We start from the raw sequence: 22,853 nt of genomic DNA, 5'->3' as shown, positions 1-22,853 counted from the left end.
TATTTCTAGTTGCATATTTTTTCAAGTATTGCTTTATATAAGTCTCCTAAAATATTTTATTTTTTAATCTTTTTTTTTTTAAAGTTTACATATTGTAGATATAATTAAATGCCTTAAACGCTTTAACTTACAAGAACTACAATTCCCATAATTGCTAATGAGGACGGGGCCATCATTCGGAGGACCCCGCCTGAAAAGAGCCCACATAATCATGAAATAAGATATTTAATCTACTCAACTAACCAGCGGGGACATTAAATTAGGACTGATAGATTCGTTGTTCACTAAAAGCGACCAAAGCATCACAGAAGTTATCGTTTTAAATTTCACACCGGCACAAACCCAGAAGCTTCTGTCCAACTTAGTGAGCGTATCATGGCGGCGCAGATGGCGGTAAATTCGGGTAAGGTGTATATTTTATTAAATAATTGGATTTTGTTTAATTATTGCATCAAATCTCAACCTCTGTTATGCACTGAAGCGCAGATATATGCGCTTCTTGGCCGCAGATTTGTCGATTATGATATGTTTTGACCACATGTTGTTGGGTCTGTCAGGCTAACATAGCTTAGCCTTGCCCATAGCAAATAGACGTTAAGTTAGCTGAGGTTAAATAACAAATTAGTTTTACTCATTTACATCGAACTAATTCCCACACTCAACCTGAAATAGCAGGGAGGGATGACACGACTTGTCTGATAGATCAGCTTGAAATAAAAGTGAAACTAACAACTCCGGGGAGGCAAAGAAGTGTCTGTACTATACTTCTGGAATCTTTTAGTGTCTATAGGATAGGCAAAATGCCGCAGTGGTGTTAACAAGCATGGTTATAGCAAATTAACTCGAAATGACTAGAAATTAGTTGTTTGCATACTTGTGTGACGACCCAAAACATCTGAAGCGTGTTTACTCCGTCAGGAGCCAGTCTGTGGGGGCCACTGAAAGAGCTCTGGGAGACAGTGGACGGAGCTGTGTTAAGGAGACAGCCCGAGAGTGTTCACCTCCTAGACCTACAGCTGAAGAAACACAAACCTCACTTTCTGTCACTTTTTAAGAACCCGGTAAGATGGCATGAATAGGTCATTTAAAACACTGTAATTTCTCACACATGCAGGTCACGGGTGTTTGTTTTTTGTTTTTGTTTTTTCTCCAATGTGTAGCTTGTAGTTACAGTCTGTCCTCCGAGACTCTGATATTAACAGCGTCTTGTCTTCTCTTCATTTTTAGCCAAAAAGTGCAGAGCAAAGAGAGAAAGTGCGTAAAGCCAGCACAGAAGGCATCGCCATCCAAGGTCAGCAGGGGTCACGGCTCCTTCCAGAACAGCTTCTGACAGAGGCTTTCATCCTCAGTGATCTCTTTGACATTGGAGAGTTGGCAGCTTTGGAGCTTCTCTTGGCAGGTAACATGAAGGGAAAAAATCCCCAACTTTATCCAGCATAGATTAATTCCATTTCATCTTATAGGTAAAGTGTCACTGTAGTTAATTGTGTAGCAGGTTCTATGGATTGTCCTGATCAAACACTGAGATTGAGCTCTGTTTCTTTTATGTAATCATCTCTCTCCAGGTGAACAGCAGCAGCCCTATTTTCCAGGACTGACACGAGGCCTAGTGGCCGTGTTACTTTACTGGGATGGAAAACTTTGTATGGCCAACTCTCTGCGCACACTCATTCAGTCACGACAGGGCAAGACCTTCACCCTGGATCTTAGGTAATAACGGTGTCTAAAAGTAGTACAATGAAACAGTGATAGATGCTGTTAAGGTCCCGTATGATGAAGGTGTTTTTGTCCTGCTTGTATTTTTTTGGTGACCATTGTCCTTGATGTAAATATGTAAAAATTGTGTGTGTTTCTGTTCTGTGTCTTGTGTACTGTTTGTTTGTATATGTGTCTTTCTGACTGCTGTTACATCCAAATTTCCCCTTGTGGGACAATTAAAGGATTATTCTATTCTATTCTATTCTATTCTGTTCTATTTGAATCTTATGTTTGACAATGTCATTTGTTTTCTCCTTCAGTGGAGAGCTGGTGGCTTTGACAACACGATTTACAGATGAGCTCATGAGCCAAGGTCTGACCAAACGCATCCTAACTTTGGTGTCAGAGATAAGCGTGACGCGTGAGTTTGAACGCCTGCAGAAAGAACGCGGATTGGGCAACGAAAAGCACAGGAAGGAGGTGGGAAGTAATCTTTTGTATAAATTTTAACCAAAGATATAAATCTTCAAATTGCTTTGTTTTCTTTTTCCAGTGTTAAAGGAACAATACAGTGCCACTAATTCTCTCAACATAGAAACATAGAGTGTAGGAATGCAGAGTGGATTATGGAAAATATGGATTACATGTAGTTTCTGCATCTGTCACCAGGTTGCAGACCTCATCAAGGAATGCCGACAGGCGCTTGCAGACAGCCTGTTTTCATGGACCTGCCAATCACCCCTGTCAAAAGATGACACTCTGGCACTCATTGGCCACCTGGAGACAGTTACAGCTCAGGCTGATGGCTCACTGGACAGTGTTAGCCTGGCTCTGGTTATGGCACTGCTCTACTGCTTGGATGTCAGTTTCATAGAGCAGGGGACTGAAGATAGAGATGGTAAGTTCGTGTTGATGGTTTTGGTTTTCTTTCTTTTTTTCCTGTTGAAATCACTGATTCCAAAAATCATCTGCCTGCGTGTGTTTTCCTCCAGATTTGCTCCAGGCACTTCCATTGCTGACAGAAAGGCAGTATGTGTCTGCAGTGCACAGTCGCCTGATGGACAGCCAACCATGGAAGCTTCCGGGGCTGCAGGCCGTGTGTCGACTGGCGTGGGCTCTGTTGCTGAGAGTCCTTTCCCAGCTGCCACAGGGCTCAGGTAAGCACTGCATTCCCTGAGTCTCCATTAAAAATGCCCTTCTAATTCTTACGTTTTCTGAGATAACAGCCATTTCATCTTATTGTACGTGTATTTTTGTGCAGCACTGGTTGAGTTCACCGAGGCAGATGAGGCTCTGGCTGATCAGGCTCTCCTGGGCGATGTCTTCTTGTTTATGAAAGAGGGCATTCTGGGATGTGAGAGTTTTTCCCAGGAAGAGTTTTACATCCGCCGCGTCCATTCACTCATCACAGACTTTCTGGCTCTTATGCCAATGAAGGTAAGAGATGCTGCAGGTGCTTTTAACTTAAGACTGACATGTAAAACTATAATATGGATTTTAACTTATCAGATTCAACATTCTGTAATTATCACATTTCATTTATTTATCTATTTTTGCATCTTAATTTAAATATGTAACAAGCGTATTTTGGCTTTTTGCAGGTGAAGCAGCTTCGTAACCGTGCCGATGAGGATGCCCGCCTCGTGCACATGTCCTTACAGATGGACAGCGAGCTTCCGTCGTCATTGCGGAAGGACTTGGACCACCTCATGATCCTGGTTAGTGGTTTGCTTTTTTTTACATATCCATATATACATACGAGGCAGTATTACCTCTAACCTTTTATTACTGATCGATGAGAATTTTTGGTTTGTGTTTTCAGATAGGGGAGTTTTACAGCAAGGACCCATTTGGATTAGAGCTGGGTTTGGAGTTCTGGTGTCCCACGGAGTCTCTTCAACACAGCTCCCTGCAGGGTTCTTATCTGGGAATGGCCCTGCAAAGACCTCCACATAAACAGGTAGGGTTCGTGTTTTTGTGACTACTGTTACTGATTGTCCAATTGATTTAGATTTGGGGAGGAGGGGTGTGTGTGTCCGTGGCTTCTTTTTGTTTAAAGGTGTTTTTATATTTTGTGATTGTTGACACAGGTGGTTTTGTCCAAGTTTGTACGTCAGATGGGAGACCTTCTGCCGTCCACCCTCTACATCTCCTATCTCCGTATGTTAAAAGGACTTGCCAATGGCCCTCAGTGTGCTCATTACTGCTTCAGCCTGCTTAAGACCAACGGGGCAGCACACAGTAAGACTAAATTTAGTCTTTATTTATTTTAGTGATATTTCAGTTGAAATCAACACATTCGATTTGAAGTTAAGCCTTTCCACAAAAGGAACTTTATTATGTTGTAATAATAATAATAATAATAATGTGTTTGTCTGTTTTTTTTTTTTTTTTTTTTTTTTTTGTTTTTTTTTTTTTTTTTTTTTTAAATAAAACAACATTTAAATTTTTATTTTATTTACACCATTAAAATACTGTCTGGGTTCATTATTATTTATAATTATTTAAATCAAAAACCTTACCAGCGTGTACTGCAGTGTTCTCTAATGCATACTAATCTTGTTCAGGTGACAACATCCAGGGAGTCTCAGGCAGTCCGGTGTCCTGGGAACATTTTTTTCACTCACTCATGCTGTACCATGAAAACCTGCGACGAGACCTCCCAAATCCAGATTCGGCTCACTACCGCCACCCGCCACTCAGGGGCATCACCCAAAGAGAGATGGAAGGACTTACCTCGTTTTTGCAGTTGCTCACCACCATCATCACATGGGTATGCCACAACAGGCATGGATTTGTGCTGCTATGTGGGTGTAAAATACCACAAAGTCAGATGTTAATTTCTATCTTCTCTAGAGTGAAAATGCTCGACTGGCCTTGTGCGAGCATCCCCAGTGGACCCCAGCTGTCGTGATGTTGGGATTGCTTCAGTGCAGCGTTCCTCCCGTCCTGAAAGCTGAGCTCCTGCACTGCCTGGCAGCGTTTGGAAAGTCACCGGAGATCGCTGCTTCACTCTGGCAGTCGCTGGAGTACACGCAGGTAAAACAGAACAATGTTTTATTTTTATTAAAAATGACAAGAGTTTACACTGATAGGGTCAACATTGTTTGTCATGTGCAAATAAAATATGAATTTTGATAATATCAGAAAGTCACAGACTCCCTTTCTACTCTTACGATATTTCTCTACATGTTAAGCTTAATTTCTGCACTAAAGCTGTCAGCAGACACCAATGCTCTCACCACTGAAATGACTATAAGATGCTGTAAACATGCAAATGTCCAGTCCTCATGATTGCAGCCATTTCTTAAAACCTAATTTCCAGAAAATAAACATCGTCACTCTTGTGTTTCTATCTGTAACTTTGTGTTTTGAAGCTTCTCATTTTGTTGTCAAACAGATCCTTCAGACGGTGCGAGCCCCCGGACAGAGACAAGCAGCAGGGATAGAGGTGAGATTTTAGTTGTTTTTGTTTTTTCTCCTCAGCAAGCGTAATGGTCAGAGGGTTTAAGCCTGTCTTGTTGTAAAGAAAAACAATGCAGACAGGTTATCGGTCTGATTTGTCTTTAAATGTTCTTCTGTTTGTAAAATTGGCGCTCTGAGCAGGTCTGCTGTAATTGGGCCGTTACAGATCTGCCTTATAGATCAGTAAAACAGCTGGAGACTAAAAGTTTTACTTTAATTTGATCGATTGCTAAACATCCTGTAAAAAGAGGGACGTGACTCAAACTTTGTGAATTATTTTCATGGCCATCAGGTGGAGCTGAATGAGATCGAGTCGAGCTGTGAGGAGTACCCACTGACACGATCTTTCTGCCACCTGATCAGCACCTTGGTGGAGGGAAGCCTGCCCGTTAATTTAGGAGCAGGGTTGCGTGTGCCCGGCTTTCAGCCCTACTTGAACTTCTTGCGTGACTCTGTGTTCCTCCCCTTCCCCACCAGAGCGTATCGTCGCCCTGCTGAGAAGGTAATGCTCCCTCCTAGCGTCAAGGTGTAGACACGAAACATAGATTCACTTTTAACTGTGTAAATCTGCTCATTTTGTCCCCCCCCCCCCCCCCCCTCCTTTCATTTCGTTGCCGTCTCCCAGTGGGAGGTAGCCGACTCTGTCCTCGAGGTGTTCCACAAGCTGCTGCGGGACTACGAGCCCCAGCCGTCTGACTTTGTCCAGGAGATTGTGGAACTGCAGGGTGAGCAGGTCCCGGCCCATAAGCCTCCGGGCCACAGCATCATGTTCCACCTGCTCAATGACTCGCCCATGCTGGCACTCTGCCTCAGCCTGCTGGAGGAGGGGGTCCGCCAGCTGGACACCTATGCACCTTTCCCCGGTGAGAAAGCATGCACCGCTGTTAGGCAAATGGAGAGAACTTGTGTCTTTGTTCTGACAGAAGAGTGCATCACTCTGCCCTTACAGGTAAAAAGCACTTGCAGTCTGCAGTATTGCACTGCTTGTGCCTTTTGGACTTGGCTCTGCAGAAGGAAGCAGTGTTCATGGATCTTCTTAGGGAGAGCCAGGCCTCTCTGCTGGTTTCTCCCCTGGAGCAGCTCCTCCAAGGCGTCAGCCCTCAAACCAGAAGGGCTGATCACATTGTCAACATTGCGAGGTAAACACATCCTTTTTTAATTTTTTAAAATAATGTTTGAACTGTAATGTATTTTTGTTCACTTTTTATTAATGTTGGCTATTCAGTAAAGCTTATAACTCAGTCTTTGCAGCACAGTTCTGAACTCTGCCGTTTGTCTTTGGCAGGTATCTTTACCACAGCAGCTCAAACCCAGAGGCCGCCTTCCAGAGCGCCAAGATTCTGCGTCGCATCGCCAACTACCCAAACATTCAGATCAGGCTGGTGGGAGACTTCACACATGACCAGGTACGTCCAAGTCGGAACAGTCTGGAAACGCGTGTCATACTTTGAATTGGATGGAACAGTTGCCTCGATATAAACTCGTTTGTCTTTCAGTATATATTAGTAAATTAGATCTGTGTAAGAAAACGGCTTGAACAGTATTGAAATTTTCAAGGTGACTTGGAACAGGTTTCATGAAACCTTGGGGTGTTTTTGCTGTGTGCATGTAAGCGTTAGCTGTGTTAAAGCAGGCATTAATTTAAACGTCTCCACTTCAGGCTGTAAGTGACAAGCTCATGGCAGGCTTTGTGGAGTGTCTGGACAATGAAGACGCAGAGGAGGGCACAGAGAAAGATGGTGAGACGATCTTCACCTATCAATTATTAAACCTGTCACACTCAGACTTACTAATTTACACCTTAAATACTAACTTTCAGACGTAGACTCACAAAAGAAGGTGGCAAGGATCCGGCACGAAACCCAGATCCATATTTTGAACCTGCTCATTACGTCTTTGGAGTTGAAGGCACCAAATCTGGCCCTTTATCTTTTGGGCTATGAAGTGAAGAAGCCTGTGTCGTCAACCAATCTCCAGGACCCGGGTGAGAGTTTGGCCTTTACAGTGAATATGTTCATTTTAGTAGCAGTTATGATGTTTAACACCGTTTGAACCTTTTATGGATTAAGTGGAAAGAAAATCAGATGATTTAAGTGTGTTTGTCTTACAGGTGTGTTAGGGTGCCCGCGTAGCTGCCTGCACGCCATCCTGAGTCGGCTGCAGAGAGGCACAGAGAAAAGATCGGGACCTGCACTCACACAGCAGGCCCCGCACCTGGCTGAGCTCTGCTACCAGGTAATATTTAACAGCGCTCGCAAAATTCAAAATCTCTGGTAGCCCTTCCGGCAGACACTCTTCAGTTTTTGGTAGCCCAAAATAAATTTAAGTAGCCTGAAAAAAAATAAAGGACAATTTTTTGATTGACTTAAAAAATTGTTAAAACACAAATTACAACAACTGTAAAAGAAAAAAAATACAATCATCAACTCAAATATTTGGTTCTAATTGAACAGAAATTTCTATGAACTTGTAAGAACTGTGTAGAACATGGATCAGTCTGTGTCAGATCCTGAATCTGACATTTCCACTGAAGTCACGTTTAAGAGGTAAGTGGAACCAAGATCATTTGCTTTGTTTGCAAAGGCTGCTACATTTTGCCAAAGGTAGTTCACTCTTTGCAACATCGCGCTGTTCTAAACAGCTTTTTCTTCTGCGTTTCTTCTGGACTTCTTGTTGTGCTTGGTTTATTTTTAGTAGTTTTTTTTGCAATTGGCGTTTGTTCTGGGAAAGATACTGCAGACTGAGCAATAATGCATTTCTTGCATTTCTCATGGGTTCTAATGGGGTCTTTCTTAAAATTACTGGTCCCAGTAACAAAGGTGCTTGTTATGGAAGCCCGTTTCCGCCACTAAAAAAAAAAAAAAAAAAAAAAGGATCCACAACTCAAAATTTTGAGTTATTAACTCAAAATTTTGAGAAAAGTAATGGATACTAGCTGTTTTGTTTTTATTTAGTGGTAGGAACGGGCTTCCATAGCTTGTTGACTCAGAAATCGAAGGAAAGAAGACACACCCGGCAGAACATGATGTTATTTAGCTCGTCATATTCCAGCCACAGAAATTCTTTTGTCCATGAAACCAAAAAAAAGCTGCGCTTTTGTTTTTGCCTCATAGCCTGATTTGTCATATCTTTTCCGTTTTGTGATCGGCTTTTCTTTGGTGGTCCCTTCTTCACCCTGACCTGTCTTATTTGGCTCTGCAGAACTAAAATACCTGCGTAAATCCATCTGCTTTTACACAGGCACTTGCATAATGGCCTGTATTTATATAGCGCAGGGGTGGCCAACCAGTCAGAGACCAAGAGCCACTTTTTTTTTTACTGTGTTACCGCAAAGAGCCACATCATACGCATGGGCACACATGAACATCACCCATCCTTTCCTCTCTCTCTCTCTCTCTCTCTCTCACTCACTCACTCACTCACTCACTCACTCACTCACTCACTCACACACACACACACACACACACACACACACACACACACACACACACACCTCTGCTCAGCCAGATTTATTGTAAATGTCACACACCAACATGATAATGACAGAAATGGACTCCTACAGTACTAAAACCACAGGCCAGTCATTTTCAACAATGAACATTGTGTGCACTGTCTCACACACACACACGTTTGAAACAGACCGTGCAAATATTGCCAACTGAGGCTTGTCTTGTATATCACAACTCTCATCCAATGCGACACTAAAATACTCACATGCTTGAAGGTCAGAGTGCAACTGTGATTCAATAGCCGTGTTAATGTCCGATATTCTGTGTTCAACAGTGTGGCGGGACAGTTGGACGTCTGATACCATGCGTTTTAATTTGTCGTTTTCAGGAGACAAGATTCCAACAACATCACTGAGGCATTTTTTAACGAACTCCCCTTCATTGTATGGCTTTTTAGCCCGTGCAATGTTCCAAGCCAGCTGATAGGATGCGAGCGTTATGGTCTCTGACCGCTTCGTAAATTTTTGGAAAAACTGTATCTGCTTTTCTGCCTGACTTTTCAAAGTGGCCAACTCGTGCTTGCGAAGTTCAGTCCCTTTTGGAAATTCCTGGTCGATGTTAGCATGGAGTGAGCTGAAGTGGCGCTGAAGATTTGAAGCTTTGAAATGCGCTAATGACGTCTGACATATAAGGCAGAATGGCTTACCATTGCGTTCAACAAAAAAATATAAACTCTCCCACTCTGTTAAAAACGTCCTGTGTTCATCTTCATATTTTCTTTTTGCTGTGCATTTTTTTCCTGCCATTTTAAGGGCGAACTTGCTCCTACTGGGAAACTTTGCGGTATTTTCATCTCACACACATGCGCATTTGATGAAAAATACCGTATTGAACTCAAGCGAAGCGAACGCGCACATTTTAAAACAACAACATAAAAAAAATCAAAACACAAACATAAACTTTGATATGAACGTAAGAGCCGCATGAAACCAGGCAAAGAGCCGCATGCGGCTCGAGAGCCGCGGGTTGGCCACCCCTGATATAGCGCTTTACTAGTCCCTAAGGACCCCAAAGCGCTTTACATATCCAGTCATCCACCCATTCACACACACATTCACACACTGGTGATGGCAAGCTACATTGTAGCCACAGCCACCCTGGGGCGCACTGACAGAGGCGAGGCTGCCGGACACTGGCGCCACCGATCAGCCAATGATCAGCGATTCTCTGCGCAATCAACCTGCATCACAGGTTTAAGCTTGCTGCGGGAGATTTCACTTGTCACGTTTGAATAGTAAGCTAATGAGTGATAAGACGATGTCAGAGGAACTGGTGCGCAACTAATCTGTCACTCACCAGTCAGTAGCTGCCGCTCTCTATTCACAGTTTGCGCCATCGCAAAGTGAAAGTGAAGCAAAAAACAAGCGGAAATTCAAACGCGATTTCAATATGTCACATACTGACAGCTACGTTTGCCAAAGAATGCAAAAGCATTGACATATTTTTTTTCTTCCTATGACAGCCTGACGGGCAGGGCTGAGATGGACTTTGGTAGCCCGACCAGAAAAATCGCTAGCCCCGGGACGTCGGGCTAGCGATTTTGCGAGCCCTGTTTAAACGAGGCCCAATCTCTGCAGTGAGAGATGTATCTCAGCTAGCAGGAGGATTTTATGTTACAGAATATTTCAAATTTCTTTGTGTTTGTCTGGTTTTCTTTTTCTCTCAGGTGATCTACCAGCTGTGTGCTTGTCCAGACACATCTGGACCCACAATGCGCTACTTGAGGACCAGTCAGGATTTCCTGTTCTCACACCTGCAACACCTGCCCTTCATCCTGCCAAGTGAGCTCAGAATCCCTGCTAACCTTGTTAAATAAAAGGCGTTTTACCAACAAAGCAGTAGCATTAATTTGAAACGAGTTGTTGTGTATCCATGCAAGGAGGAAATAATGGGCAGAAAACACTGCAGGATTCTTTTCTCTCTTCCTTCTTCTCCTCAGGTAACCAGATTGCTGCCCTCTCCCAGATGTCTTGGCTCATGAAAACTGCTGCAATCGAGCTGAGAGTGACCTCACTCAACCGCCAGCGTTCCCATACACAGCGCCTCGTCAGCCTCCTGCTGGATGACCAGCCACACGCTCAGCATGCAGGTAAAGGAAAGTTGCTCTATACTTTCCATGGCTGTAAATAAAAGCTTAAAGGATCTTTTTAGAAAACTTTCAAGCCCTCACAGCTGACAGTCCTGTTTATTGCAAAGGAAATTTACAATATGCACCTAAAACCTTTTTATTTTTTAGCAGATGGGGAATCTGGCATGGAAGACGAGACTAGATCAGTCAGCGGTTTTCTGCATTTTGACACAGTTTCTAAAGGTTCGTGTCACAAGTCCACCTTCAAATTTAGAAAGATATTAGAAGAATACATGTGAGGAGTTTTTAAGAATGACCCCAGATCGTCTCGCTTTTCATCATCAGTGCGCAGGAAGTTACTGAGCGTGCTGGATGCCATCGAATTCAGCCAGGATATGCCTGAGCTGCTGCAGCTGGACTTCTTTGAACGCACTCAGATAGAGCAGGTGATCTCCAACTGTGAGCACGTCAATGAGCAGGGACATACTGTGTGCAACGTTAAGGTACGTTTCCGGATACGATGTCTAATGTATTTTCTTGATCTGATGTGTTGTTTCAGCCTCTGAAGTTGGTTTTCATTTTCCTCACAGTTGCTTCACAGAGTGCTGGTCGCCGAGGTGAACGCGCTGCAGGGAATGGCAGCGATTGGACAGAGGCCCCTGTTAATGGAAGTGAGTGAAACTCACAAACTGACGTCCTGTAATTTTAGCTGAAAGCTGTAATTAAATTCCATTACTGTTTACTTTGCCTTAGGAGGTGAACTCAATCCTGCAGCAAGTGGTGGAACGTAACCGTGTCCGTCGGAGCCTGAGTGCAAAGCGGCATGCGCTGCAGTCCTGGAGGAGTCTGGTGGAGACGCTGCTGACTGCCTGCCCAGCTGATCTGATACCTGCTGATGAGCGGCAGCTCATCATCAGGGATCTGCTGCTGGACCTGCACGATAAGGTCAGTGATCACGTCAGCGTAGCAGTAATATCCAGTCCTGTCCAATAAGGAACTGGTCTCAGTGTTCAATACTCAAGTTTTTGTAACTGTGCTTTGTCTAGGTGTTATCAGAGGATGCAGCAGGGGAGTTGATGCCCATTGTTGCCGGAGCGGTCTTCACACTGACAGCTCACCTCAGCCAATCAGTGCTGTCTGAGCAGCAGCAGGGGGTGGGATTAGAAGCATCCTCTGGCTTTGCGTCAATCGCCAACTCTGCGCTGCACCTGATCCTGCGCAAGCTGCTGGACTTTATACTTTCTACTGGTTAGTGACTCATAAACCCACATTTCTCACATGGGGAAACTTTTCAGGATATACTTTGATCCCAGTACGTTTTTGTAATGTCTTTCACACCTTAAGGAGGCGGATATCAGCGTCTGCGTGCTCACCTGTATGGCTCTCTGCTGTATTATCTGCAAATTGCCCAGAAACCTGAAGAACCGGACACTCTGCAGACAGGTACACAGAAGCAATCACACACTGCAGGTTATAATAAGAGAGTCCTTTTGGACCTCTCTTTATTTGACAAAAAAGTCATTGTTAGTGTTTTCTGACATATACTGTCTGTTAGTATCATTTCAAAGGAACGGTGGGTTTGTCTGAGAAAATGTCTTTGTGTTTGCAGCAGGCAAAGCAATGTGGGAACGTCTCACAGCTCCTGAAGATGGTTTCTCCAAACTGCAGCGGGAGAACCTTGCGATCATCGAGAGCTACGGCAAGGCCCTCATGGAGGTTGTGTGCCGAGATGCCTGTGACGGCCATGAAATTAGCAGAGTAAGGGTTAAACCTACATGAAGCTTTCTCTGCCTATTTCAGCCTCTTGGTGATTTTTTTTCTTTGCCCCCAATCTTGAAGCATCCTAACATGCTTTTCTGGAATGCCAAGTATCTTTTGCTTCTATCAACACCTCTCTGTTTTAATGTTAACCAAGCCTAACAAGTATTCTGCCCCCCCGCCCTGTTAGATGCTGGCCATGGCCGTGCTGGACCGTATCCTGTCAATTGACCGTCAGAATCAGTGGCTGCTGTATATTTGCAACAGTGGCTACCTGCGGTCGTTGGTGGAGAGCTTGAGGCAGGATGATGTGGCGCTACAGAGCCTGCTCACACCACAGCCACCTCTCCTCAAACCACTCTACATCTTTGAAAGCAAGATGGTGAGGAGACAGTTTTCAGTATTTAGTTTCTAAAATTGAACACAGCAGCCTCAATGAGTGGAAGATTGTGAAGCTACAAGCTTGTTTGCGTGTTTAGGCTCTGCTGACTCGTGTGGCTAAGACGGGGCAGGGAGCCGTGGAGCTGTTGCGCTGTGGGCTGGTGGCACAGCTGATGGAGTGTCAGGTGTTTGACATGGTGCCCGACAGCGACGCACACAGGTATGGATGTGGGGATAGGAGGAGAGAGTGAGAGGACTAGCTGTCTTTTTAAAAAGTTCTTATATTTGATATGTAAACATCTTCTATCCCTTTTTAAAACAACTCTGCCCTTTATTCAGAGCTGTTGAAATCTATATTTCTAGTTTCCCTTGTGTTTGCATCTGTTCCTCTATGGTTTGCAGGGTGATGAGGGACCCATCAGGCTTCATCCCCAGCCCTATGGACCGTTACAGACAGATTCTTTTACCAACCTTAAGGCTCTTTCAAGTGATTCTGACTTCCACCTCCATAAATCACCAGCAGGGGGCAGCACAAGTAAGTGTGTAATGTTGTTAGACCTGAGCTTTGTCATTTCAAATATTGTCACGTGTCTGAGTTTATTATTTTATTTCCTGTTCTGGTTTGGTTGATTTTTTTTTTTTGCTCGGCTGAATGTAGGGCTGTAATAATCCAAATTTTAGTAATTGATTATTCGATCAGTTATTGAGTTATCAGGTAAGAAATCCTATGTTATGTCAAAATGAATTGCTCATTGGTTTCTTGCAATAGTTGTAATTTTTATTTTCTTTTTTTCTTCTTTTTTTTCAAAAATGCACAAAAAAATAATAATACATGTTATTTGAAAGCGCCTTTCAGAACACCCAAGGACACTGTACACAGCAGAAACATTAAAAGCAGGCAATTTACAAAATCATAAAACATTAAAGATAAAACAGATTTAAAATAGCAGAATGGAAAAAGTTATGTGGGATTAGCTTTTCTGAACAGGTGAGTTTTGAGTCTAGCCTTGAAAAGAGAAAAGGAAGTGGTATTTCTTATATCAGGAGGTAGGGAATTCCAGAGCAGCTGAAAGCACTGCTGCCCATGGTGGCGGGGGGGCAGAGTGGTGATCTGAACCATATCAGAGAGATATGGAGGGGAGAGTTGATGAATAGCCTTAAATGTTTACAAAAGTATTTTAAAATTGGTGCGATATTTGACTGGGAGCCAATGACGCTGCTGCAGGACGGAGGGGGTGATGTGGTGATAATATGGGCAGCAGAGTTCTGGACACGTTGAAGCTTAGATGTATAATCTCTAGAACAGCTGAATCCAAATAAGGCATACATGCAGCTTAAACTAAAGCCTAAAATAAAATGGCAAAAAGAGAGAAAATGACGTCTTCTCAGGTTGATTTTGTATATGATCATGTGTATGCGTTTTTGTGTGTGTCTGTTTGCTTAATCGTGTTAATGACACATGTGCACGTGGGAGTGTGAGGTTTTAAAGAAATATCTCATGACTACAATGATGAAATTCGAGCATGTGGATATTCTCTGTGGTTTGTCCTATTTTGATGCAACGTTTCCTGCTGCAGGAAAAAAACAACAACTTTGTGGTGGTTTAGATGTCAACAATGATTCAGTGTCCAGCCTAGAAAGTCCCGGGCTAGTGGCTCAGTTTTTACTAGCCTATGTGTATTTTACTTCGCTGTGGAGAGAGGGGGGGGTGAGCTTTCATTTTTATCTGCTTAAATATTAATGTCATGAACTTAATATCACATTTTTCCTGTTTTGTATATTTTACATAAATCTGTAAAATAATGGTATTAAAGCCTTGAAATGAAATATGGTCTAGTACACCCCACACCCCCCTTTAGATTCACCCCTGCTGCAGCCTTCAGCAAACTGCCAAAGTCAAACATTGCATCAGTTCATCTTCATACGCATGCTTTTATTTAACTTCTGTAGCTTTACTGTAGATGTTGGATGGGAGCAGCTTCAAAGCTTTCCTTTGGTGTGACACACGATGGTTTGCTTGAGGACTCCTGCCAGTTTTTTCCCAAGTAAAGGTTTTAACAGTGATTACAGGAGCAGGCGGCCCTAAACCTGAGCTCATGGTCTCCTTAACGTCGCCCCCTCTTTGCTCTTTGCTGCGTAGACAGACTCTTGATTCATGTTAAACCATGACGTGTCATCTTCACCCCTGCTGATGCGTTATCAGTGTTTTTGTTGAAAGCCTGGGGGCTGCATGGGCTTAATGATGTGGTACGTTTGATGCACGTGTGTGCCTTTAGAGAAGTTTCAGTTGCAGGTCTATTTCTAGTTGCAAATGTGGGTGAAACACTCACGCTTATATGGGGACGAATGAGCCCCACTGAGTCGTGGAATAAACAAAGCATCAAAGCAGAAAGTGATCAAAGTGTTTTTTTTCTTTTTAAATAATGGAGTTATTTGAGTTACTCAATGAATCGTTGAGTTTGATTTTTGATTTGAAAGCGAGTAATAAGTAACAACAAATATCTGTGTGCAGGTTCTCCAGTGGCTGATAGTCCATGCAGACACCATTCAGTCCCTGCTGCGCTGCCAGGAGCTCAGTATGGGAGCTTTGCAGGAACTTTCTCTGCTTACTGGCATCATCAGTAAAACAGCTCTGCCAGGTACAAAGATGAGCAGTCACCCTGAACTGAAAGCACAAAGCTCTTTTAATGTTATATCAGCCTTATGTGAACCACGTGTTTATAATCAGTGACTCAGTAACTACTTGATGTCTCAGGTGCCCTTGAGATGGGTGGAGAAGTCAACAGCGCTGCGCTCATGGAGTTCCAAGGTCACATTAACAGATTCCAGGTCAGATGATGCCCTTAGTTTTTATTACATACCAACCTGTTCTAACTTTCACTTTTATCTTGTTCAACCCTCTTTAACCTCTGCGTCTACTGTTCAGTGTGAGATTTGCATAAGTGGCAATGTCTCTCTCTCTCTCTTTTTTTTAGCGCCTATGTCTGTCTCTGCTCGGCCGTCTGGCAGGAAGTGAGCGGGACAGGTTGCTAAAACAGGCTGAGATCTCTGCACCTGGAGACTCAGCAGAACGGCGAGAAGAGATGGAGGTGGCCATGCAACAGGTTTGACGGTTATTCTGTAAATGGTAAAACTGGAGATGCAAAGTGTATTCTCAGTGCCAGCTTCCCCGTTAGCATATTTATATTTTACGTATTCCAAGTGTGGAGTGGACACTTTGGGGCAAAATCCACAAGAGAGGCACTGAAATGTCTGGAGTTTTCTCTCTGTAATCAGGGTTATCAGTTCTGCATCGTCAATGACTTGAACCTGCTGTCCTTTGTCCCAAGGTGTGTGCTAACATCATGGAGTACTGCCAGGCCCTCCTGCTGCAGAGCTCAGCCCAGGCTCAGTTCAGCATCTGCCTCTTCAGCCCGTCAGGCAGCGAGCCAGCTGGCAGGGACGGAGCACGCACTGGTCAGTGATATTCTACCCTAACTTATGAAGAATAAGGATTTGGCTCATGCTAATCGTTAATGTGGCTTAGCCTATGGTTATGGAATGTTTTCGGAGCTTGTGGTGTTCCTGAAGTTTCCGGTTTATGGAAACACTTTCAGTTTAACGATAGACTCTTCCTCCTCTTTTCAAGACCTTTCATCCACTGTGCCATCGATGGCTTACTCTCGGGTCCCTAGTCTTGGTTTGGTCTTGTACCTGCTCAAGAATAGTGCTGCTGATTTCTTCCGGTTCCACCAAAGTCACAGGCAGAGCCTGGGAAAGCTTCAGAGCCTGGATCAGCTCCCACCTGAGGAGCTCAAGGAGGTAATAGATGGATGCAACAGTGTATATAGAGATATAACTTCACCACCGTCAGTTTACCAAATAAACTTGCAAACTTGCACATCCTGCATACGTTTTGATTGTTAGCGTTGTTTCCCGTCAGTTCTAACCACCTTTTCTCTGTAGTTGTGCCAAGGCCTGGTTTCAGGCCCAGGAGCAGTGGAGAAAATCTCATCAGTGCAGAGGAGCTTGCTGGCCAAGAGACGACTGGTCCAGCTCATCAACAACAGAGCCAAGCTGCTGGCCTTGTGCTCCTGTATCCTTTGCCCCTCGCAGACACATTTGTAGAAATGGGATTAACAAGATTAAACCAGGAATGATAAATGCTACGCTGAAACTGCCTCTGCCCATCATGTCTGTGCCATATAGTGTTTGATTATCTTACACTGATAAGAGTTATTAAAAAAAATGCCACATGAGAAGCTGTGGACAGCCTTGACCTGACTCCTGCTTAGATGTGATTGAGACATGCTTATTCGTGCTGTGGCGTCACCTGGAGTACTACTTGTTGCATTGTATACCCACTGACCCCAAAGACTCGCTGCTGCCTGGATCCACTTTATACAGATCACGCCTCGCAGATGGTAGGGGCACATGTTACAGAGAATACATGCCAATAATAGGTTCATTGCACTTTTTGGTTATTGAGAGCAGATGTGGCATAGACACTGTATCATCCCTGGTTGAGTAAACATGAACATTTCTGTATGTTCAAATTCTTTAGACTCATTCAGCGGGCTGCAGGCCAGCGGAGGCCGAGGACTAAGCCTATCCAGAGTCAGCCAACAAGATCTAGATCTGGTAAGAAATTTCTGTAAACTGGTATGAGTCTGCAAACTAAGACGTGTTGTACCTCTTGTACACAGTTGTACATTCTGGGGCAGTTTCCTAGCCATGCATTAAGCCTCGGCCTAAACCATAAGCATTTGGAGATTTTCATCAGGTTTTTCCTTTAGCCTGGAATTAATCTCTTTCTCTTGTCTGTGTGATTGCAGCTGAAAAGCGACATGGCTGCAGGATTTGGGGAGGCCCTGCAGAGGAAGCTGCTGGAGGTGGAGGGCTTGTACAGCCAGGTCCGCTCTCGCTATACTTTTATCCAGGCTCTGGTCCGCAGGATCCGCGGCCTGCTGCGACAGCCCAAAAGCTGAGACTGGCCAAGATCCGATTACCTTCTCTGTCAGTTTGAACTTCTGCCTTCATAACAGGCAAAACCAGGACACTGCTAAGGACTTCATGTCTGGCAACATCACTCCTTTCTACTGACCCGACCTTCCTCTTCTATAACTCGTAGTGTCAATTTCGATCATGCTTACGTTCACAGTGCAAGTAGCACCATTTGAGGAATTGAGAATGTGGAGAAGAAAAAGCAGAAGAAATTTTTACTTGTTAAACTGTATTTGATATTCTTGTTTGTTCGGATGATTTTTGTGAAAATAAACTTCTTTTTCTAAATCGGTTAAATGTCCAGTTCTCACCTTCCTCGCTCCATAAATGGCCTGAACGACAGTGGCTACGGGCACCTTTCATTTTTAACGGGTAAAGACGAGGTTACCGTCTGCTGACATTTGATTAGCCTGTATTAATAGAAATGTTTTTCAAGCTTCTGACTCTCACAGTGACATTTTCACGCTGCTTTTTTTTGTTTTTTTCTAACAGCTTATCACACACATCACAAAGACGTCGACCACTGCTGTGCTGAACACCAGTGACTGATTTCACCTATTTTTACATGCATGTCTGGGTTTACTCATTTCAAACTTCTTATCAGGAGAAGCAAAACCAGGAACCAAAACAACAAGATGCTCTTTGTGAAAGTAGCATCACAATAGCTGACAGAAGTGGGCAAGTGTCACACTGAAACACACTGTACACCAGGCATTCTAGCGCCACGAGTCATTTAATCTCCCTTTTATTTTCTTTGAAGGTACACTTTATAAGACCGTAAAGTGCGTAGATTCTTAAACCTTTGGGAAAGGGACGAGAGGACGCATAAAAATCTAGCTTTTACATTCAGATCTAGCAGACAGAAGTTTTGTGCTCTTAGTTTTTATTTGAATACAGGCGACTGGGGGCGGGCGGAAATAGTTCAGAGAGGTGAGCACCAGCATTGAGCACGGGGGGAGGGGGGAAACGCCGTGGAAAATATAGGCACATTTCCTCACCACAGTCCATCGTGGACTGTGACTGATCTCTGTGACACATTTCATGGGTTGGTGGTGGAAAAAGAAAAAAATAATCTTAAAATAAGGGATGTACCGAATGCTCTTCTCAGCTGACACACGGAAACATTTGTCCCAGGTTTAACAGATCATGCTCGCGTAGTCTATAAATTACTTTAAATAATAAAATTAATTACAGCATTAAAAACACATTTACAGTTGTTGCACCAGCTTGCTATACCGATTGTGCTGCATATGCATCCGAACAGAAACCCTGACACGTGGATAATGACGATCCCTGCTCCTCTCTCTGTGAACACGCTGACGTGTACAAAGCTGCCATTTCAGATTCAGCCAACTCTGGGACTGACTGGTGTTTTCGCCCATCACAGCTACGTAACCGCAGGATGAGAACTAAATTTACATTTGCAGATGATGTTGCTCGGGGGAGGTTTAGAAATGCATCGAACTGCATGTCGAACGGAGTCTTCACAGTAGGTTGTAACTATTTTGTGAAAAAACACTGCTGTAACTGGACATATATAAAAATATCATCTTATATATCAACACTGGAATTATACACTCCATTAAAAAATTGGCATAGGATTAAAAATCGCATCCACCGGGCTCTACTTCTAACAGAATCCATCTTTACGTGTTAATGTTGCTTCATCTGTAAGTTTGTTTCAGATTAAAAGGTTGAAACTTTCTTTTGCTTTTAAGAGGAGAGATGAGACCATCATTATCCAACCACATGATCACTGTTACAGATTTGGAACAATCTCAACCAAAGAAAAGGGGAAATACTGTAAATTCTTTATAGCACATTTAGAGGTTTTTCTATTTAATAGAAACCAAGTCTGACTAATGTCTGTACATAAAAACAAAACTGTTCATTTAGGGAAAAAAACAAACATTTATACTGTACATGTACAGAGAAATACAGCACCAGCAGACTTAGTTGGACCACCTTTCCTGCTGTGATTCACATCCTCACAGGGTACTTTGTTAAGTCTGCGGTAGTCCACTGGCTCAAGTCCACGGAGAGTGATTTTGCGCTTTCATTAATAGTGCCTGTTTGAGGGAAGGCGATCTATCCTGAGGCCCCTCTGTTCTAGTGTTGATTGTATCAGAAGTGTCTGTTAGTAATCCAGCACAGCTCTAGCAGTGAATCTTGCAGGAGAAAATCCAGACGTTAACAAAGACACACGAGAGACACGAGGAGAGGCAGCTTATCCAGCACTTTGTTTCCCATGCTGTCTTTAAGATAAAGATTCGACGACAGAACGGATAGCAAGTGTTCGTATTTTGTGCATGCAGAATAAATCTGCACATCCCATCTTTTTATTTGAACAATCCAACTGCAGTTTGCATGTTTGCAAGTGCAAAAGCAGTTTGTTTGTAGAAAACAAGCCCTTATGTGTTATCAGTGCTGGCTTCCTCCGTGTTGTTGTTATCCGACACGCCGCTGCCATTGGTCTCGGGACGTTCCGGTATCTCTCCCTTCACCGCCACTCGAATTACTTTCAACCAGCGCTGCTTAAGTTCCTCGGTCTCAGCAGCAAAGTTGTGGGTGGACTTGGACTGGGAGATGTGGAAGCTTGCCGGTGGGTCTGTGGGCCGGGTGGTGTCGTCCACAGAATAACCCACCAGGGGTATGGTGCACTGTGCTTTTACATCCTGAGAGGAAAGTCAAAGAAGAGATCGTCTTCACTGTGAATGATCTGCTAAATGAACATATCCAATCATATTTTTGGCTTGAAGTAGTTGTTTTACCTGTGGAGCTCCATAGAGGTAAAGCACCAGACTCTCCTTCTCAGGGATGACACACCAACACTTCTGCCAAATTTTGCTCTTCTCAGAGTGCTGCAGGAAGCCACACATGATGCTGCTGTCTGCAAACTGACCGGCTTCAATCTGCAAAAATGCGCACAGATCAGCAAAAGAAAAAAACAAAACAGGAACGCCAGCTGATGTTATTTCTGTCACATGACGGTTTACTCGCATTACCACTTTAACTTTCAAGTGCACAGTCACTTGTTTTAAGTAAGTTAGCTACAACTATTGTAGTCTAATCCATCAGCCATACAATATATTCACCCTTCAACAAGCTTAGAATTTTAAAATTGTTGAAGCTGTTTCACTGAAATGTCTTGTTTTTGTTGTTTTTGTTATTCATCTTATCTTCGCTGATATAAATGAGGGTTCGCATTAGACAACATCAGGTTTATTCACTGAAAAGTCACCTCGAGAATGCCCTTTTTCTTGCCCTCCGCTATCGCCTCTCCAGTCAGGATGCAGTGGCAGTCCTTGCACACTTTGTTCATTTTGTTGCCATCGTATTCAAGCGGCGCTTTATAGTCTGAGCATTTCCAGCACACCACCTGTAAGAGACAGGCAGCAATATTGTTATCAATGATGATAACAATTTAGCAAGAGGAGGAGAGGAGAGAGGAGGAGAGGAGGTTTGGAACTCTGCAGTCACTGAGTTAGCAGAGCGGCAGCAGCTTTTACTCCCTATATTGCTCAACACTCTATTCTGTGAGTTTTTAGAGCAACTCATTTGTTCACAGATTTTTGTGGCTGAGCGTTTGATTCGATACACTTATGGCAACAGGACTGAAAACACCTGAATTCAAAGATTCAGAGGGGTGATCCACACATTTTGTGGTTTAAAACGTCATTAAATCATCATTCGACATATTTGGTGGAATAAAACATCACATAGGCGGTATCTGGGTATTCCCAATTCAACTAATGGGGTCTAACCCAGGGGTGGGCAATCTCAGTCCACGAGGGCCGGTGTCCCTGCAGGTTTTAGATGTGTCCTTGAACCAACGCAGCTGATTTAAATGGCTAAATCAGCTCCTCAACATGTCCCGAAATTCTCCAGAGGCCTGGTAACGAACTAATCATGTGATTCAGGTGTGTTGACCCAAGGTGAGATCTAAAACCTGCAGGACACCGGCCCTCGTGGACTGAGATTGCCCACCCCTGGTCTAACCTCTCTACCCTGTAGTGTGCATACACATGCATGGCACCCACAACAGAAACATTACTCACGTAGCCGCAGGCTCTGCAGTGGTGTCTCCGACGTGTAATAGCATTGAAAGACTCCTTACACTTCATACACATTGTCACTTCGTTGTCACGGATCCAGCGCGGCGCGCGCTTTCCCAGCTCAGCTTTCTGCCATTAAAAGAAAAAAAGCCCACTCACTGTGGCAGCACAGACATGTGTGGGCAATTCAACTCTGTGCAATTTGATCCAACACTGACCGACACTTCGTCCATGTCTTTTAGTGCATTCTTGAATGACTCGTTTTTCTGCTGGAAGATCTCGATGATCGCCTGGAAAGCCTGGAAAAGAATAAGCACGACAGGGGGTGTCACTTTAAATTTGTTTGAAAAAACGAAGAGTTAAATAGGAAAATCACCTGGAAATTACGTACCTTGATCCAGTCAGCCTTGTCTTGCTCTGAGCTGATGAGGTGGAGAAAACAGAAACAGAATTCAGTTTAACACATAAAAGACAAGGATGCGTTCAAATTAATCTGTCACACAACAGCAAAAGGGCTGAGAGCCACTGATTTACAGGATCTGAAAATGAACACCGGGTGTAGTCATTTAGCAGCCGTTTCATACATATAACATTGTTTTTAACAGAGTGCTTAACACTTGGGTGCTGAATGGAGAATTTAACTTTTGCATATTGTGTGTTAATGCTCGAAAAAGAGTACCTGGCCTGGAGTTCAAGTGTCCTCTCCTTCCCAGACACTTGGAAGGTATGAGGGTAGTCCTCATTGATTGTTTCCAGGACCTTCATCCCATCGATGCCGATTCGAGTCCTCACCGTATATTTAGGACCTCCCAGGCTGAATTTCGGGACGCAGTATAACAGCATATTGTTGAACTAGGAGAAAAGGGGGAAAAACCACTTTGCAGTTGAGTTATGCAACCATGTAAGCTGGATGCATCAGCACTATTGTAGTTTAGA

At 43.6% G+C, this 22,853-nt stretch overlaps 2 protein-coding genes across 10 annotated transcripts in view; one reads left to right on the top strand and one right to left on the bottom strand.

Annotated features, from left to right (window-relative positions):
• The first annotated feature begins 171 nt into the window (after positions 1-171).
• Positions 172-18,182, top strand: nup205 (nucleoporin 205). 3 transcript variants are annotated; one of them, XM_080876218.1, is made up of 42 exons: positions 172-403; positions 919-1,061; positions 1,228-1,399; positions 1,566-1,710; positions 2,019-2,178; positions 2,368-2,596; positions 2,691-2,855; positions 2,960-3,135; positions 3,300-3,416; positions 3,521-3,658; positions 3,789-3,939; positions 4,266-4,471; positions 4,555-4,737; positions 5,099-5,149; positions 5,456-5,665; positions 5,789-6,026; positions 6,113-6,302; positions 6,449-6,569; positions 6,824-6,902; positions 6,983-7,147; positions 7,274-7,398; positions 10,339-10,453; positions 10,612-10,761; positions 10,912-10,983; positions 11,086-11,243; positions 11,331-11,411; positions 11,494-11,685; positions 11,787-11,988; positions 12,085-12,183; positions 12,350-12,498; positions 12,689-12,880; positions 12,978-13,099; positions 13,282-13,414; positions 15,392-15,518; positions 15,635-15,708; positions 15,855-15,983; positions 16,209-16,335; positions 16,508-16,680; positions 16,825-16,954; positions 17,154-17,282; positions 17,423-17,499; positions 17,694-18,182. In XM_080876218.1, exons 1-42 carry the CDS (start codon positions 376-378, stop codon positions 17,844-17,846), a joined length of 5,976 nt encoding a protein of 1,991 aa, XP_080732344.1. In that variant the 5' UTR covers positions 172-375; the 3' UTR covers positions 17,847-18,182. The 3 variants fall into 3 exon arrangements, with proteins under 3 accessions (XP_080732344.1, XP_080732345.1, XP_080732343.1); XM_080876219.1 differs by having other exon boundaries at positions 10,909-10,983; positions 12,353-12,498; XM_080876217.1 differs by having other exon boundaries at positions 10,909-10,983.
• Positions 18,183-18,574: 392 nt separating this feature from the next.
• Positions 18,575-22,853, bottom strand: part of LOC308392892 (FYVE, RhoGEF and PH domain-containing protein 4-like) — a 55,255-nt gene continuing 50,976 nt past the window's right edge. For all 7 annotated transcript variants that reach the window (XM_080876223.1, XM_080876226.1, XM_080876225.1 and 4 more), the window contains 7 exons: positions 22,597-22,769; positions 22,309-22,339; positions 22,136-22,216; positions 21,921-22,046; positions 21,104-21,241; positions 20,634-20,774; positions 18,575-20,537 (listed from right to left, as the gene is read on the bottom strand). In XM_080876223.1, the coding sequence (XP_080732349.1) occupies positions 20,274-20,537; positions 20,634-20,774; positions 21,104-21,241; positions 21,921-22,046; positions 22,136-22,216; positions 22,309-22,339; positions 22,597-22,769 (954 nt within the window). In that variant the 3' untranslated portion in view covers positions 18,575-20,273. The remainder of the gene's footprint in view (positions 20,538-20,633; positions 20,775-21,103; positions 21,242-21,920; positions 22,047-22,135; positions 22,217-22,308; positions 22,340-22,596; positions 22,770-22,853) is intronic.

Source organism: Rhamphochromis sp. 'chilingali' (assembly GCF_963969265.1).
Source record: "Rhamphochromis sp. 'chilingali' genome assembly, chromosome: 2".
NCBI lineage: Eukaryota > Metazoa > Chordata > Actinopteri > Cichliformes > Cichlidae > Rhamphochromis > Rhamphochromis sp. 'chilingali'.
The sequence above is the reverse complement of the archived record's forward strand: the minus strand, read 5'-3'. Positions and strand labels throughout refer to the sequence as shown.

Excerpts from the sequence above, each read along its gene's own strand:
- nup205 (XM_080876217.1), top strand. The coding sequence starts at position 376 with ATGGCGGCGCAGATGGCGGTAAATTCGG. Across the intron at positions 6,027-6,112 it reads CACCTATGCACCTTTCCCCG|GTAAAAAGCACTTGCAGTCT; the intron begins GTGAGAAAGCAT and ends CTGCCCTTACAG. Across the intron at positions 10,454-10,611 it reads CCTGCCCTTCATCCTGCCAA|GTAACCAGATTGCTGCCCTC; the intron begins GTGAGCTCAGAA and ends TCTTCTCCTCAG.